Source organism: Panulirus ornatus, chromosome 36 (genome assembly GCF_036320965.1).
Source record: "Panulirus ornatus isolate Po-2019 chromosome 36, ASM3632096v1, whole genome shotgun sequence".
Taxonomy (NCBI): Eukaryota; Metazoa; Arthropoda; class Malacostraca; order Decapoda; family Palinuridae; genus Panulirus; species Panulirus ornatus.
Window position 1 is genome coordinate 13,841,973 of NC_092259.1, and position 16,028 is coordinate 13,858,000.

General features: G+C 37.6%; 1 protein-coding gene across 5 annotated transcripts in view; it reads left to right on the plus strand.

The window, feature by feature from the left end:
* LOC139760388 (sodium-dependent proline transporter-like) overlaps nucleotides 1–7,780 on the plus strand; it is a 54,960-nt gene extending 47,180 nt beyond the window's left edge. For all 5 annotated transcript variants that reach the window (XM_071683505.1, XM_071683508.1, XM_071683509.1 and 2 more), the window contains one exon: nucleotides 59–7,780. In XM_071683505.1, coding sequence (XP_071539606.1) covers nucleotides 59–177 — 119 coding nt within the window. In that variant the 3' untranslated portion in view covers nucleotides 178–7,780. The remainder of the gene's footprint in view (nucleotides 1–58) is intronic.
* The last annotated feature ends 8,248 nt before the right edge of the window (nucleotides 7,781–16,028 follow it).

Sequence of the window (16,028 nt, forward strand, 5' to 3'; positions counted from 1 at the left end):
CAGTCTCTAGCTGTTGTGTGTAATGCACCGAAACCACATTTTTCTTTGACCTCAACAGATGATGAACAGTATGAGATGGACCGTGAGTCTCCCTACTTGACACGAGTGTCAGAGGAGTGGGAGGATGAGGAGGATGATGGCCTCCACATGAAGGCCCCTTCGCGCACCAAAGTCTAGACTGAGTTACACTCATCACCTCATCATCTGGGGACTCATCCTGGTGTGTCTTGTGGAGATGACCTCGCCTAGGGACCCTCATGAGTGCTTCATAGGGTGTGGCTTCTTGAGGGTTCCTACTGGATGTTTTGTGCAGTGGACCTCACCTGAGGCCCACTTGATTGTTTCATAGTATATGGCTTTGTTTGAGGGGGTCATTCAGTATGTCTTGTATAGTGGACTTTGCCAAGGGATCCTTTGGAATGACTCAGGATACGGCTTCAGTTGAGGGGTCTTCAGTATGTCTCATGCACTCGACCTTACCTAGGGAGCCTCTGGAGTGCCTCATAGGGTGTGGTTTCATTTGAGGAAACCCTTTAGGATTTTTCATGCTTTGAACCTTGCCTTGGAACCCTCAGGAATGCCTTTTAGGGATTTTACTTGGAACTCTCTGGAATAGGTTTAGGTTCACGTGAGGGGTCCTGTAGGATGTCGGGCAAAGAATCTCACAATGGGGACCTGTGAAGTACCTGTCAGGTATGTTTTGCTTGAGGGATCCTGTAGGATGTTTCATTCAGGGGACATTGCATAGGAACCCTTTGGGGCTTCTTGTAGTGATAAGATTGCTTAGCAACCCTTCAGGGTTACCCCTTATGGAGATGGCCTTATCTGAAGATGCTTTTGGTTACTTGAAATTGCTGATATCTTTTGATGGCAGGTCTCCAGTCAGCAAATTTGGCAAGAAATTTATGACCTTACATCAAAAGTTAGACCTTTTCATCAGTCAAAGCTCCAAAAGATTTTGTTCATTTAGAGGATGAAACCTGTGGTGTAGCTCACATTACATCTTTTTCATCAGACGTTGAAACTTTAAGAAACCATATCTTAGATATTGACTCAGACTTTCACATCACTCTGTACAGATGACTAAAAATTAATATAAGTGTATAATATTGGTGTTTTTTCATAGAGCAAGTCATTTGAAGAATGTATAGCATAAGAGTAAACAAGATAGATTAATTATGTATGATCATCATATCAGTGGCTGATCAGCTATGTCATATTCATAATTTACATTGGCTCACTTTTGATACTGATATGTAAGGAGCAACATTTACTATTAGAAATTATATATTGGTTGGAAAATACTTGTTTGATTAAGTTTCAGAGCTTCTGAATACAATCATTTGTATACAGTGTGTGATTAGATAAGATTAATTGTTCATACAGTATATGGACATTTCCTTCATTGCCAGATCATTGAATTTGGTTGTCAATGAATGTATGGACTTTTGATCTGCAATAATTGCCATTACAGCTGGTTTCTTGATGAAATTGCAAAATTTTGCCAAATGATCCAAATTCACTAAAGATTAGAGAGATTGTTACTAGGCGAATCTTATTTTAAGTGATTGTCTTATGTTTGGATAACTGAGTGCTGAAGGAATATGCTCAACTGAGGGGGCTTATAGGCTGACATAGAGAAGTGTACGAATACATTTCCTACCCAGTTTCACATGCCACTTATCATTGTTTATTTATGTTGTGATGAACAATCATCACTGACAAGCCATACATTTGAAGGATGAACATTACGGTCTTATGTACATTGAAACTAAAAACTGAAATTTTTCTAATGTGTGTAATAACTGCTTCCAAGCTAGGATATGAGAGGGCCCTGATGGGGCAGAATGGACCCTACTCACCTGGTTCACCTAAGTACACTATACCGACTGTGACGAATAAAGTGTGATCCTTAGGGTTAAGACCTCTTTTAAGGGTTAGGGCTGGCTGATTAAGCCTTTCTTGTGTGCTATGACATACTAATAACCTTGTTTTCTTCCTTGGACTGGCTGACAAAACTTGTTTATTTGTTAGGACTGGCAAAAAACTTTCCTCTGTATTAGGACTGGCTAAGAATACTGTTTTATGTTTTAGGGTTGGCTAGCAAAACCCTCTTCATGTTGTAGGGGTGGCTAACAAAACCCTCTTTGTTGTAGGGTTGGCTAACAAAACCCTCTTTTTGTACTTGGACTGCTTGACAAAACTTGTTTATATGCTAAAACAGGCTGACAAAGCTCTGTTTATGAGCTAGGACTGGCTGACAAAGCCCTGTTTATGTGCTAGGACTGGCTTACTGAGCTTAGATAATGTCATGTGGTGTCAGTGTTATAATGTCAACTCCCTGTATTAAGTAGTATTTTGTCAGTATGCTTTCTGAACCCAAAATTGATGAGTTGGTGATTGATGTGCAGGTGTTTAGTCCCTGTCAGCCTCAAGCATTAACTACTTCCATTTACTGTTTACTGGCATTTATAATTCTCTACACTTTCTGGGCAACTATTCTTGTATGTATGTACATTTTCTTTGTTTATTATTGTTGGATGATAGTAAGTGCAGCCTTCTGTTATAAGGAAATCTAGAGCATCAGATCCATAGCCCAACTTTTTTATAATTTGCCTGCTGCTGTTTCCTGAATCAGTTAACTTCTGAACTTATTCATGACAATTATGGTTGTAGGTGTTACTGGATTCTCAACAAACCATCAGAAGTTTGAATTTTTGAGCTCTAATGAGGCAAATGGTTCACGTTTGACACTGTAATCATTAAGTTTTACAGTGTATGTTAAAAATTTAAAGAAAATTAATTTCTTCTATATGACCTGATAGGTCAGTAATATCCAATAACCTTGTTGCGTTGTTAGCAAATATTCCTGTTTTATGTGTAATTTTATTGATTGTTTTTTCTTGGCACTTACTATTTTATGTATCTGGTGATTATATTTACATGTCATTGCTGCTGCATTGCTACCCAAATTATCTGTTGTACAAGGTTAAACCCATGTTACTGTAGTTTTGCTTCATGTCGTAAGTTAACCATCAAGCTAGTGGATATCATTCCTTTAAGCTTTTTGTCTCTCCTACTGTGGCATCATCTTATGTTTGTAAGTCTGGTTAACTGCATTATGATAACTTCTAGAAAAGGTCATGTGTTAATATATAACTTATAACACTGTGATAGGTGATTCCAATTATTTAAAGATATATTCAGCACACATCACAAATGTAAATAGTATGGTAGAACATCTGCAATCATTTCTCCCCAGTGGAGCTACCTGGCTCACTGAGAACTATACAGGGGTCAAGTGCCCTGTAGTACGTGATTCTTTGTAGGATTTATGTGTATAACTAGAACTGTCTGTACCCTAGTGTTGTTCCTACATCTTTGAGAGGGTTGCCTAAAGAGCTAAAGGTTCACCTCTTGTCTTTAATTTGCATCACTAGGCAGTTGATGTTGAAAATCTATAGACCCTAATGAACCTAAACTTTCCTTCTTGTCATTCATATATTTTATTATTGCTATCACTGTTGCTATTATTTGGTTCAGTTGCAGTTCAGGCTCTTGACCATATTCTCCAACAGTAATCAAACACCGCCAATGACAGGGGTATGTGTTTTATCTCATCTTGTAGGTTCCCTTTTAAAACCTCTTACATACCCAGGTCATCTATGCTCTGCTGTTTTCCTATCATCAGTATTCCTTTTCATATTTTTGTCTGAAATTTTTTAAAGTAACCAGCCTGCGAAATTATCAGTATTATTGATAAGCATGTCGTTAGCTTAAACAATTGAGCATGCTTTGTTAATGCATTCCCACATATATATATATATATATATATATATATATATATATATATATATATATATATATATATATATATATTTAAGATGCCATACTTTTCCCCCACTGCTGCCACTTGTTAGATATCCACTCAAGTCAGTTGATGCCTCTCACACACAGAAGTACCAAACTGCTCTGTGATTATGCAGGCCGCTAAATCTTTAAGCTCTGTGGTCACTTCTAAGTGATTGGCAGATGAGCATTAGCATTCTAGAAGCTGTAATCTTACCAGTCACATGAGCTTTGTTGCCATGGTTAAAAATGCTAACATAGTAGCACTATTTCATCCTCAGCAGCACTCATTTTGTTTTTACCATACATCCTCTAAAATAACCCTCATCAAAAGATTTAGATGGAATGAGAACAATCAGAAATATTTGTTACATTTTTATAAAACTTTTCTGAAAAAGGATGATAGTAGACAATTTCTGTTAAATCCTGTTTAGGAGTTGATGTTGTCTCTCTTTGAAATGAAGTATGAAGTTTCATATAACTGTACATTGGTATCCAAGTCCTGTGATGTCAGTATATATTTAGTTTAATCGAAATGCCCTCAGACTATACTTATCTACTGAAGATATGATTCCTGTTTATTGTTGACCGGACTATAAGATGTTAGTCTTGATAAAGATGGGTGGAGGTACATATCAAGAATGGTTTCATGCGAGAGTTGGTGCTGAGAGTATTACCTTGCTGTTACACCGTTTACAATAATCTCTACCTATACTAGCGCCCATAATGTATAGTTTTGTAGAATATAATGTACATAGTGATAAAAGTACTGTGCATATGAGTATAAATATATATAATATATACATTTATTGTTGACTTATTGGTGAAATACATTGAGATGAAGTGATGGCAAAGCTACTTGTCAAGCAACCTAAAATCAATCAGAGCAGTGCAACTGCCTTGGAAGATGCTTTTTACTATACTAAGTCTTATTATTCTGACAGATGGCACAATTGCAGGTGACTTGGAATAGTTGGTAACTATAGTGGCAGCCCTTTTGGTGTGAAACACTCATGGCAGATGTTGCAGACATGAGTAGGTACATTGAGTAAGTTGAAGATAACTGAACACAAATGTATTTGCCATGATGTTTTTGCTTAGTCTAATAATGGTTTTACGTGTGGGAAGATAAAGCGTGCAGCTGTATGGCAGGTGATGGTAGAGGGAATTTGTGGCTTAGTAAGGGCAGGTAGTCATTTACTGCATTTGCTTTAGTTATGATGACCTTGAATCATTCACATTACAAACACTGCCTGCTTAGCTTGCAGACTGTGACAGTTTCATCAAACTTGAACTCTTGAATATGATAATTCAGGTTGGAAATCTGAAACCAGTTGCAGTGAGCTAGTTTATAAAGGTAATCAGTCTCTCAGACTAAAAGGAAACAGTATGGTTCCTTAAAATTACAATTCTTGGTGCACAACTGACAAGTCATTCATAAATTTGAAGTAAAATTTAGAAATTATTTTCTCAGGGTTTGTAACTTAAGTGATAATTTTACTAGACAGAAGTAAACACAATTTTGAATTTTACTGCATTTTATTGGAATGGAAAATGAATAAAGAGTATATTTCAAGTATTTTGAAAGGAATTTAGCCTGAAAATATATTAACTGTAAGTCAAACCCGTTGCTGGCAGCAGCTTGTAAGGTGCTATTGATGGTGTGCTAGAAATACAATGTTAAAATTATCATGTTGGATTAATAAACTTAGAATTGTGGTATTGCAGTGTAGTCAGAATTTTAACATTAGAAGCATCTTTCTGGAGTGTGCTGTTAGAAAATTGATATAGGAATGTATTGTTGGAGGTTTGATGTTAGAAATTGCTCTCCAGTGTGCAAGTAGTTTCCATAGAAATGCGGTCATAGATGTTGTTGGAATTATGCAGTTAGATATAGCAGGTTGTACATGCAAGTTGGGAGAGTTGCAGCCCATGATGCAATTTTGTAGTGAGCTGGTGGACATCTCTGTTATGGCATTCAACAGGAGTTTTGGTGAAATACTAGAAGTTTTTCGGGAGGTGTAGTTTATATAGTCAGTACATGTTATATTGTCCAAAGTTAACTGAAAAAACAGGGAAGAGATAAAAAGGCTCGGCTTCTCCTGCCACTCAGAATAACCATATCTCCGTCAGCATTTACATTGTTACTGCCTTCCCCCTATCTGGTACCAAGGGAAAATGACCCTGTTTGTGGGACGACTTTTAGTTTAGTCATGATATAAGTAGTAATGCTTCTAGTGGGTCTTATGTTTTAGGAGCTCTAAAGATAGCTCTATAAATCAGGAAAGTAATGATTCAGTATAGTGTTTCAGTCCATTTGCTTTATGGCGTCATTTTCTCCTATGACCATTTGGGGAATTGGGCAATTGTGATAAATATGAAAAAATAAAAAGACGCTCAAATTTCATCAGCGATTGCATATATTTTTCTATCCTACTTGACGGTATCATCCAAAGTAATATAGTCCAAGGTAATGACGAGGTATCCTTTCTAGGTGAGGGTGGGACTGAGTCAAGGGTTGAGGCTGTAACGTAGCTGGGAGTGGGATTAATATTTGCAGATGCATTGTTACTTTAAGATTAGGTACACGCTTCATCCTTGGTAATAAGGAAGGGCTTTGATAAGGTTTCTCATCTGACAAAGCATTGCTTTGTTAACTTAGCATGAGGTTGTGTACTGGTTACCCAGCTTTCAGGACAGTGATGCTGACTGTAAAAGGGTCATGGCCACCAAGTGGGGACTGTTTGATGGTGACTGTGACACATCTTAACTTATCTAGTGACTATGGTGGTGGTCAAACTTAATTCAACTGGGAATACTTAGTGACTGGAACATTGACCTTGACCCATCTAGTGACAAAATAATGGTGATAATGAATGTAAATTCTGATTGTCCTTAGGACATGATAATGCTGACTGTTAGTTGACTAATGGTGACTGACAGTGTATTGGTAACCCACCTGTGACAGTGATCATGACTAAAACTATTATTGAGACCGATATCATGATGGTGACCTCAACGATATTGATGAATATCTTACATGGATCAGCATAGATACAGGAGAACGTTTCAAAAGTTCTTGTGATGTAACAAAGTCAGTATGATTACAGTGACCACTAAACATTAGCTATGCATTTTACAGTAATCATACTAGTTGTGTTAGCCCATCATACTGATTAATATGACCTTACTTATTTTTACTGACCATCATAATACAATGACCATACTTTTTTTTTTTACTGACCACAGTGATACTTTAACCATCATGGCAGTACTGACCACCACAAATTTTCCATGCTTTTTGACCTGCCCACCATGATACTGTGATCATATTGACTGTAATGACTATGATGCTGGTTGTATGACCTTAAATATTATATTACTGCGCTGACCACACTCATTATACTGTTTACCTCAGTACTGTTATACTGACCACCATGATGATGTGATCATACTGGTTATAATGATCATATTGTGTATACTGACTACCACATTAATCATGTTTGACTGCATTGACCACTACACACTAGTTATAATGAACATCACAACCCTGACCAGACTTTTTTACTGACCATTCTGGTTATGCTAACCACCATACTGGGTATACTGACCGCCACCACACTTGTTATACTGACCATCCTGACTATAATGATCATGACATCAACTGCACTGGGTTTACTGACGACGCTGTAACTGACTGTGGGAGGTGGATCATACCATTTATACGGACCAAAACAGCACTACTGCACAAGAATGACGTCCTTACAACTAATGAAATCTGCCTTACAAACACCACTGGCCTGTCTTCCTCCTCTTCTTTCGAAACATTAAAAATTGCACTTTAAAAGTAGTGTTTATATTATCATGGAATTATAGGTACATTTTGCTCCATTGTGAACAATCAAAAATAAATCTTATTCAAAATTTACAATTGTGTATTTGATATATTCCTGAGCTTAGGAAAATATGAACATTCTTTAGTGCCTGGTGCCTGTGTACGAGTCCGTGTGTTCCTCCAGATTGAGCATGCACTATATTTATTCTAGTCCCCTTACAATTGTGAGTGGATTGAGTTGAAACTGAACAAGGCTTGTCTGTTGCATATTGGAGAAGCTTCATATAGTATGGTGGCCAAGTGAACTTTTATAGAAATTATGGTGAGCTTGGTAATTTTTCAGGTGTGTCACAGATTGCAGAATCCATTTTATTTAGGTTCTCTCGCACTTATCACTCGATCAAACTATGAAAAGTCAAACCTTGCATATTTGTTGCACATTCAGTATGCCATCCGATTTTGCAGAATAACTAGGGACCGTTCAAAGTCAGTATTAGATTACAGAAAAGCATATACACACACACGTACCCAGAAGATACTCCTCAAAATCAACCATAAACCAACCTCGTCCCTCAAAAGGAGTCATAAAAGTACACTAAATATATCCTCAAACAAAAGCCCACCCTTCACTCTCACTAGTACAGGCTATACAACTAAAACCTTAAAGAACTCTTCTTGCTGCCGGCCCCAACAATATATCAAACGTTCACACACTGGACACTGGCACTTGCTATCTAAGCATTTACAAGCATCTTAAACCGCTCCTGGCTACACGCACAATCCAAACATCTTCAAGGTTATCAGCATAATTTCAGTCTGAAAACCATGCAAACTATTCAATCATTCCATTTCCTACATCACTTCTCTCTTTAATATCCAAACGCCGAAAAAACTGATCCACAAAAGAATCGAGTAATATATCCCTCTGAACTACACACATGACCAGGCCAGTACGATAGTCTTGGTTCCAACCACTCCATAACCAAACTACACACTGTCCTCGCACGACATGCCCTAGATCCAACCACAACCTCTGTACATACAAAAGATACTTCGCACCACCTTCCACAGCAGTGATAACAGCTGGTTAGCCATCTTCATAGCTGGCCGCCATGCCGAGAAACTCTGTATGGCCTCACCTCTGGTACCCTTAAACTCTGCTGTAGAGTTCCTCAAGGTATAGTTTTTTTCTCCAGTCCTTCTCAAGTCTTTCTTCATACCTCCAGCAAACCACAACATGAAGGTCCTGTCTTATGCATGCAACCTGACTCTCACGTCGTCACAGTAGTAACAGTAAACGTGCACCACCATAGTACATCACTGAGACAGTGGCTCAACCAGAATAGATGGTTGCATCTCCACAGAAGTCTTCAGTCACTCATTTAACCCCACTGAGATACGAATCCAACTCACATCCTCCAGTCAACTTAAATGGGCAATTATTCCCACAGAAAAAAACTTATCATTATAGGCATCACATGCAACGCACACACAGCAGTCACTCCCCACTCTAAAAAGTCATCACAAAGTCAACGCACAAACGCCCCAGATTTGAACTAGAATCACTTCTACAGACAGCTAGTCCACTGCACCCTGAACAACCCCTCTCCTGCCTAATCTTACATGCTTTTAAAAGCAAGTATAACAAAGCTTCAAACCACACTCAAAAAAAAAGAGAGCTCATTGAGATAAAGATCCTCCAAATACAATCCTACCAGCATGTTGGACATGACAATATAGACACCTCTTAAACCACTCCATAACTAACCACCAGACCCCAAATACAACGAAAAAACTGTTAATTTCGGAGACCTCTATTCGCAGATCACCCACCCAAGAAAACACCCAATACAGACAGAACACATACACACAAATGACGACAACCGACCTCCCAACTCGGGCTTAAACACCACCCCACCAGACAAGCCCATCTGAAACCACATTGCCCAGGCAAACGGGTCACGCTTTTATGTCTTCTCTCTTCATTGCTACATCCACTGATTCAGCACATCTGAAGACCTATCTTGCTCACAATACAACTGCCGCAGTGGAGACACCAGACACTCTTTTTAAGTGTCCCAGTAATTTCCCAACTTAGAAATACAAAATATAACTACACTTTATGACCTACGATCCCACCCAGTAGGCGTGCCGGCTTTCTGAAGGTTGTGGCAGTTTCACAAAGGGAATCCTGGGCTCGGCATTTACTCGGACATTTCCGTTACTGTGGTCAGAACGGTTTTTTCTTTTCATACTTCTCGAGTGTTTCATTGGCCTAAGAGCAACGTTACCTGTGAGGAAGGAGTGTGACTTGACTGTCAGGTTCCATCTTTTATTTCCGCTCCACCAACACTTGGGTGGTGTTATCGGGCTTCACATGCATGTGGCTATACTTCGAATAGGTCACCTGCAAGGCTGTCATTGATGAGGAACTCGAAAGAAATTCATTTCCCTGTTCCTTAATGGAGCGCAACCTTGAAATTGCCGGAGCCCACATAAAGGAGGTCTGTCTTGTATGTATAATCAAACGTGGGTTGCTGTCATTTCATCCACAGACACACACACACACACACACACACATCATCATCCCACATATGACTCTACCCATGGTAGATTATCGTGGTAGGTAGGACGGTAAGTAGTACCTTCGTGGTCACACCGACATATGGTAATGATAGAACTGATTTATCTTTCTTTAACCCACCGCGTGACAGAGGTGTTTCGTCGCCCTATCTAGTGGTTGAATCCGACCCTTTATATATATATATATATATATATATATATATATATATATATATATATATATATATATATATATATATATATATATATATATATATATGTGTGTGTGTGTGTGTGTGTGTGTATTAATATATATTTACCACGGGTCGGAGATTATAGTCCATACTACCTTCACCGAGATAAGGTTGGGACACGTAAAAACGAGAATTTTGATGCGTGTCTTTTAAACTGGTATGTAAATAGTTATTATTTACTTTGATACGAGTCATTGTGTCATCTTGTCACACATATTTCCTTCATTCGTACACCAACACTTATTGTCCTGTTACTGTCTTGGGCTGTGGGTACGGTGGTCGGGAAGTGAAAGAATACTTAATAAGATTTTGCCTAAAGCGCCACAAAAATAAAGTGAATTGCGAGTCGTGTGAGTTACTTATGTACCAAGTGTTATGTATGAGGAGAGAGTGTATGGTTGTGGCATCAGAGAGACTACCTGATTACGTCTACTTACGAGTAGAGAAAAAGAGAGAGTGCGTGGTAGAATGGCTGCCAGTGTTTTCGTTAAGCAGTGAGTAGCGCTTCCACAACCTGCATCTATCCTCTCATGAGGTCAGAGCCCACACCGTCACCAGCTGGCTTCCAGCCTCAACATTTTCTCGGTTCTGGTCTTATGGAGGTCTGACGAGTGAAATTTACTTGACTCCGGTTCTGTCTTGTCTGAGGTATTGTAGATGCTCCGTTATTTGGTACTGGGAGTGTCCTTGTATGTGTTCCTACGTCAAGACATATAAGGGAGAAAGTGTTGTGTGAAGATTGTGAAATTTTCAAGGCTTGATGAGAATAAACGTGGAACATCTGGACAGATTATAAGCTTTTGATAGCCATACAAACTGGCCGCCTAACCTGTGTACAACTGTTTCACAGTAATGCCTTCATAACCATCTTGGATGTCAACAGAATTTCATATTGCATGATGTCTCCTCTGAATAGGATGTAATTTGTTCATGGCGTACTGTTTTATCGCACGTAAGTTGCTGAAGCATGAGGAATGTACTCACAATCTTGTGTGGTTGAAGTTGATAGGAACAACTGAGGATAAGCCAGTCTCCACTGTACATCAAACTTTATGTCATCATGGGATGTGTACAGGATGTATATTGTTGCATGTAATGGCTCCCCACAGCTGTTAGTAAAGCCTGTCGACTGCCAGGGTCATTAGAGTTGTCAAAGTCTAGTCATAACCATTTGAGGGGGGAAACTATCAAAAATTTAAGTGTTTACGATGATGTAAAATCATTCACGTTATCTGCATGTATGGATAGTTCTTGTTGACTGTACGGATAAACTCATTTTCGAGATCCAGAGAGAGAAAATGGACGTTAGTTTTAAATTGTTAACGTTTTTATATTTATATAATTAAAATTTTGATATGTTTGTATCTGAATTAGATATTCTTGAGAAAAAATTTCATATTAATTTCTTTAATAACGTTATGATAAAATATTGATGAATATTCCATCCTTGGCAGAAGTCAAATACTTGTTTCGAGTAAAATTTTCTTTTGTGCTAACATTATATATATAATGGAAAGTGTTAGGTAAGTTATAAGTGACCCCCTTCCTCAAACGACTGGCTACCAGTAGTAGCTATCAATTTTGGCTGCCCTGAGGGCAAGATTTTTATATACTAACTATGTGATAATAGTTACAGTTGTAAAGAATTGTCGTCCAAGCTTGTGTTAATGACAGACAGTTCTCGGGGTGCCATTATTGGCACAGGTAGCGTGTGAGTCCGAGTATATTGGCGCCTTTATGTTAATATGTATTGTTGAATATCATGTGCAAAGCCCATAGAGTTAGCAAGGAAACGTTGCTGTATCTGCCGCCATTTGTTGGTAGGTTAGTAGGCAAGGTTCATATATATATATATATATATATATATATATATATATATATATATATATATATATATATATATATATATATATATGAAAGAATGTAAACTTGAATTGCGCTTTTATATCTGTGCATAGCGTTCCAATGGAATAAATAATCCCACTTTCACTCTGTCTGTCATTACTTCAAAAGTAGTGACGCCTGCAAGAATTTGTGAGTTCAGTGATTACTTAGATATAAAAGATAGCTCATTCAGTATGAGAAAATGGCTAGGCTACCAGATGTTGAAAATAGAAAATGAGAAGTTTAACACTGACTTAAGGATATTATTATGGCCATCACGTTTTAAGTGAAATATTTCCATTAATGATACGTGATGCACTGTAAATAAAAGTGTATAAAATTGAAATATAATTACTTTATTGCGGAAGAGATGATTATGGGCATTGAATAGTACATTTATTTTTTTTTTAAATACATGTAAGTATAGACTACTTATTTGGGTTTGGTGTCACGCTGCACAAGGGTAGATCACTGTCAATTTTGGGGATGAAGAAATTCATCATATTTTACACAGAACACGTCCACCTACAAGCCCACTACAATACAGTTACATAAAGGGTTCTCCATGCCAGTAGTGGCACATGAAGAACAAATTCTCATTGACGAGATCCCTCGTTGAACTTAATCTTGGCGAATATCTACACACACACACACACACACACACACACACACACACACACACATGCACATACACCTCACAGACACAGTTTGCCTTCAACCATAACCCACAACCGGGATCTTTTACACATTAACATTACTATCCTCCATGCATCTCTTCATAATGCTTTAAATGTTTATTGTGTATCCTCTATCTCTTTGTCCCTTGACCCGCAAGATATTAAAATAAATCTTTAAATATCCCGCACTTGGTTCAGAAACTGCCAGTCTGTCATCATTAGAAGATTTAATTAAACGTAATCCCGTCCTGGCTTCACATGGCATTGCCCACAGCTTTGTGTCTGGTAAGTGTGCGAGGATGGCATTCTTATCTTGGTGATACTTTTGTTGGTGACGTAGAAGGGCGAGTCAAGCCAACACAGAGATGTAGTTACCATACTGAGTTACTATGTGCTGATGTAGGGTTGATTATACACCACTGTTGAGAGATACTAGCTCGATACATCTGCCGCGTGACAATCTTCTGCCACCATCATAGACATTCACTGTACATTGTATGCAGGTGTTCCACTCAAGAACCATCATGTGGGATAATAGACATATTTTGATTAGGTATATGAGGGTTAAGTGAAGTTAATGTATTAGCCGGAATAGAAAGACTGGAAATTGTTTCAGTATATTGTTCACGTACTGTGAGGCAGATTCACCAGATAACCTACTAAGAGTTGGCCGTAATTAGATAGGCAGGTGATAAGAATGAAGTAGGATAGGCAGGTGATAAGAATAAGTAGTACCAATAAACTTCTTAGTCTTCGTTGTTCCATATAGTTACTTTTCTGGCATTAGAAATCTCCACCGAACTGGCTTTAGATAAAAGTAAGATGTTATTGGTGTAATGTAGATAATTTTTTGCCTTACAAATTGTAAGCTTGTTATCATACGTCGGGCTTTGTTTCCTTGGTAAATGCATCCATCAGTACCGTTCTTTGGAAATTGTTCATATTCTATATAATGATATGAATATTGTGACTGTGCTGTTATCATGATGATAAACACACACCTTTGTACCAATATGGCAGCAGAAATGGGGTTATGATTCTAAGAAACGATAGATCTCGTCAATAGAGCAAGTAAAATCCCACGTATTATTCTTGACTTCGTCTCCATTTATGTAGAGTGGGTCAAGAGCGCTCGGCCCCTCAGTTCGGTCAAACACGTCCTTGACCAACTCACACATTCATATAAGGGTTTGTTAATGTCTCAGTAATTTACATATATTTTCTCTCTGATTCGCTACCAGTACCTTCGTTTTATGTCAGATTTGTCCTACCAGCTTATTTGAAGACAACTTGAGCAATTTAGATGTAGACTTGTAGTACTAGTATATTTCGGGTAACTGTTGTATATTTTGTGGTTTTATCAAAGACGCATGTCAGTGGTGGAGGCCGTGGAGTGGGAACTCACACCAAACCGGGCGAGTTAGGCCTCGGCCAAGGTTGTTGTACCCTTCTCCAACCCTCCAACACTCACTCAACATTTCTTCAAAACTCTAGTTGTAGGATCCACTTGATTGTTCTCTTATGTCTGGTCTGAAGTATTCTCGTTACTACATTGTATCAATGATTGACTAAACCTAATAAAGATTCGTACATACATCATTTATTTCAGATGTAGTCTTCATAATGTATTAAGAATAGTTAATGGCACATAGTAACGAATAACCCAATGTATTTATGATTATTTCAAGAGAGGTGTTAGCTGCAAGAATGTGTAGGTTCCATGATTATTATGAGGTCATTTCTGTTGTAAAAGAAAATGGGTAGGATAAAAAGGGTTGAAGAAAGAAAATGAAGTCCAAGGATAAACTATATACAAATATGCAAGATCAATTCGGTTACATTCCAAACAAAAATTTTCAATTTGTATTGCAAATTTGAGTTAAACATTAATTGAAAACAGATATCAATAAAGACAAATACACAACAAAATATAGATGTGGTGATTTATTGTAAAATAACATAATTATGTGTAATAAGTAAATTTTAAGTTTTTTATTTATTTCTATATCCTTGCATAAGTATAGTCATCGGTTATTATTGGATATTACCTTATTATTCCAAATTTTGGTTGCCACATAGGCACTATTAATGTAATATTTGCATATATTACGTAGTTTTATCAGACATATGAGGCCGTGGAGTGGGGACTCACAGACCAAAACGGGCCAGGTAGGCCTCGGCCAAGGTTATGTACCCATCTCCAGCCCTCCAACACTCACTCAACATTTTTTCAAAACTCTAGTTGTAGGATCCACTTGATTGTTCTCTTCTGTCTGGTCTGAAGTATTCTCGTTCTAATGTTGTATCATTGACTGAATTAGGTAAATATTCATACATACAGTTCCATATTATATCATAGCAATTATTTCAAATGTAGTCTTCATAATATATTAGAAATGGTTGATGGCACATGGTAACAAATAATCTTATGTTCATTGTATTTATGGTAATTTCAAGAGTGGTATTGGTTGCAAAAATGTATAGGTTCCATGATTATTATGAGGTCATTACTCTTGTAAAAGAAAATGGGTAGGATAAAAGGATGAAAAGAGAAAATGAAGTTAAGGATAAGTTATATAAAAAAATATATATAGAAAATCAATTCCGTTACTTTCCAAACAAAGATTTTTAATTGATATTGTAAATTATAAAAAGAAATTGAAAACAAATATCAAATAAGATCATTACACAACAAGATATAAATGCAGTAAATTATTGTATAATAACATAATTATGTGTAATAAGTATATATTTAGTATTCACTTAAATCTATATTCTGGCCGACGTCTAGTTACGTTAACTATAGACTTATTGCAAATTTTGGATGCCAAATAGGCATTAATGATTTAAAGTAACATTTGCATACATTTCATGGTTTTATCGGTCACATGTCAGTGATGGAGGCCGTGGAGTGGGGCTCACACGCCAAAATGGGCCAGGTAGGCCTGGGCCAAGGTTGTTGTACCC